The 2339-nt window shown below is 24.0% G+C and overlaps 1 protein-coding gene across 1 annotated transcript; it reads right to left on the bottom strand.

The window, feature by feature from the left end:
* Nucleotides 1–1722: 1722 nt before the first annotated feature.
* Nucleotides 1723–2108, bottom strand: LOC131631586 (uncharacterized). The gene has a single exon (XM_058902377.1). It carries the CDS (start codon nucleotides 1972–1974, stop codon nucleotides 1765–1767), a length of 210 nt encoding a protein of 69 aa, XP_058758360.1. The 5' UTR covers nucleotides 1975–2108; the 3' UTR covers nucleotides 1723–1764.
* Nucleotides 2109–2339: the final 231 nt, after the last annotated feature.

The following is a 2339-nucleotide window of genomic DNA, read 5'->3' as shown; positions in this document are numbered from 1 at the left end:
AATAATAATAATAATAATAATAATAATAATAATAATAATAATAATAATAATAATAATAATAATAATAATAATAATAATAATAATAATAATAATAATAATAATAATAATAATAATAATAATAATAATAATAATAATAATAATAATAATAATAATAATAATAATAATAATAATAATAATAATAATAATAATAATAATAATAATAATAATAATAATAATAATAATAATAATAATAATAATAATAATAATAATAATAATAATAATAATAATAATAATAATAATAATAATAATAATAATAATAATAATAATAATAATAATAATAATAATAATAATAATAATAATAATAATAATAATAATAATAATAATAATAATAATAATAATAATAATAATAATAATAATAATAATAATAATAATAATAATAATAATAATAATAATAATAATAATAATAATAATAATAATAATAACAACCACTCTATCAGTAACAAAATACGTTACACTTCATGAGTACTAATAGTCATTGGACCACAAACATCACAAATGCACTAATCTAAAACATTTTGCTTTCTATGTCGGGTCTCATATCGAATTGAAGCTCTATGTTTCTATTCAGTCAAATAATGTGTAAATAGATTAAGAGAACTTTAAATCCTTCCACAGTTCTCATTGTCCATAGTTTTTAGTATTTTTCCTCTACTATGATAAAATTATGGTAATGAAATCCTCTACATGCTCTTGTGTGATTAGTTTCTAAATCAGTTTTTATGCATTGGATTTGATATCTTTTCAAATGAACAATTTCATATACATCATATCCAAAACATGTTCTTCCATGAAACTATATTTCAACTCTTCTAACACATGAATAAAGAGAAAACGTATTGTTTTTCTTAGCCAATAAAGATATCCACATTCTTCAAAAATTAGTTTCACATAATCTTGTTGCTTTGTAATTCTTTTAGACCAATTTTACCGTGTACTAGCAGGGTTCGGAGTAAAGTTATGTAAAGACCGACTAAAGATAAAGATTATTAACAATTAATCGAATTTCATTCTGAGATCTCGTGAGAAACATATTCTCAAGATTTATGTCTTCACCAACAGGTCAATGCTTGTAATCTAACATAGAGTTTATTTATGAGTATGATTGTTAAAGAAAAACTAAGAATTGAACCGAACTGAACTGAAGTTAAAATAATTGAACCGTTATGTTTGGATAGTGAACTAAACCTCTATGCATAAACAGTTCGAGAACCGAACCGTAACTGAAACTGAATCCGAAACCAAATTGAACCAAAACTAAAAATGAAAAATGCTTAAAACAAATTTTTTTAAAAAATTGAAAAATAGTTTTAATGGTTCTTTGATAAACTGCGTCATTTGAAAAAAATTGTCTTCTTACGGTTCGGTACGGTTTGAAATTTCGAAACGGTATACCAACCAATAATTTTGGTTCAATTCGGTTCTTAATAAATTGAAACAGTTTGATTCAGTTTGAGTGAATTTTTAGTATAGTTTGTTTTGGTTCAGTTCGAGTAAATTTTTACTATAATTTCTTTCGCTTTAGTTCAGTTTTTTTTATGAACCGTACCATGAAGAGCCTATTTTTGAGAATATTTGATGAAAGTTAGAGAAGAGATGAAGAAAATATTATGTAAATTATGCAAGAGAACAAATTACATGAGTAGCATAAACTTCAATAAACTCATGAAACCTTAAATAGAAAAATCAATCAAAAGTAACATATTACTATTACTATTAAGACATAATCTAAGTGATATAAAGATGAATATTAAGAACAACAAAGAACAACATAAGAAGCAAACCATAAATAACAGCATGTACAAAAATCGACGCAACCGTTGTCTTCATGTTCATAAACTCAAAGGGTGCATTCTTTCCTGGAAGCTGAAAGATCATTCCTGGTGATAATAGCCAAAACAGTGCAGCAGCTATGAGAGGAGGAGCCCAATCATTCATTGTATTAATCTCAAGTGGAAGAAAAGATTGTAACAAAATATATATTAAAAGTAGCTATTATTAATATTTTTGTTTTTTATTCTATCCCTAAAGTAAAGGAATTGGAATCCTATAAAGTTGACATAAAAATCAGCAATAATTTACTTTAACATATGTTCTCTCCTTTTTATCCGGGGCCTATATGTGGACTTATTCTAGATAAGAATGGCATCGTTTTCTTTTGTATAGTCAATCTAATAAAGGGCTCACTTTTGTGAGTGGCTATAATTATTAATAAAATAAGAACGGCACTTAGTACTAATAAACAAGTACCGCAAGATATGGTTGATGATATACTTATCATTGTGATTTTAGTGGACAATGAA

This window comes from Vicia villosa, unplaced genomic scaffold (assembly GCF_029867415.1).
Source record: "Vicia villosa cultivar HV-30 ecotype Madison, WI unplaced genomic scaffold, Vvil1.0 ctg.000844F_1_1, whole genome shotgun sequence".
In the NCBI taxonomy this organism is placed as follows: Eukaryota; Viridiplantae; Streptophyta; class Magnoliopsida; order Fabales; family Fabaceae; genus Vicia; species Vicia villosa.
The sequence above is the reverse complement of the archived record's forward strand: the minus strand, read 5'-3'. Positions and strand labels throughout refer to the sequence as shown.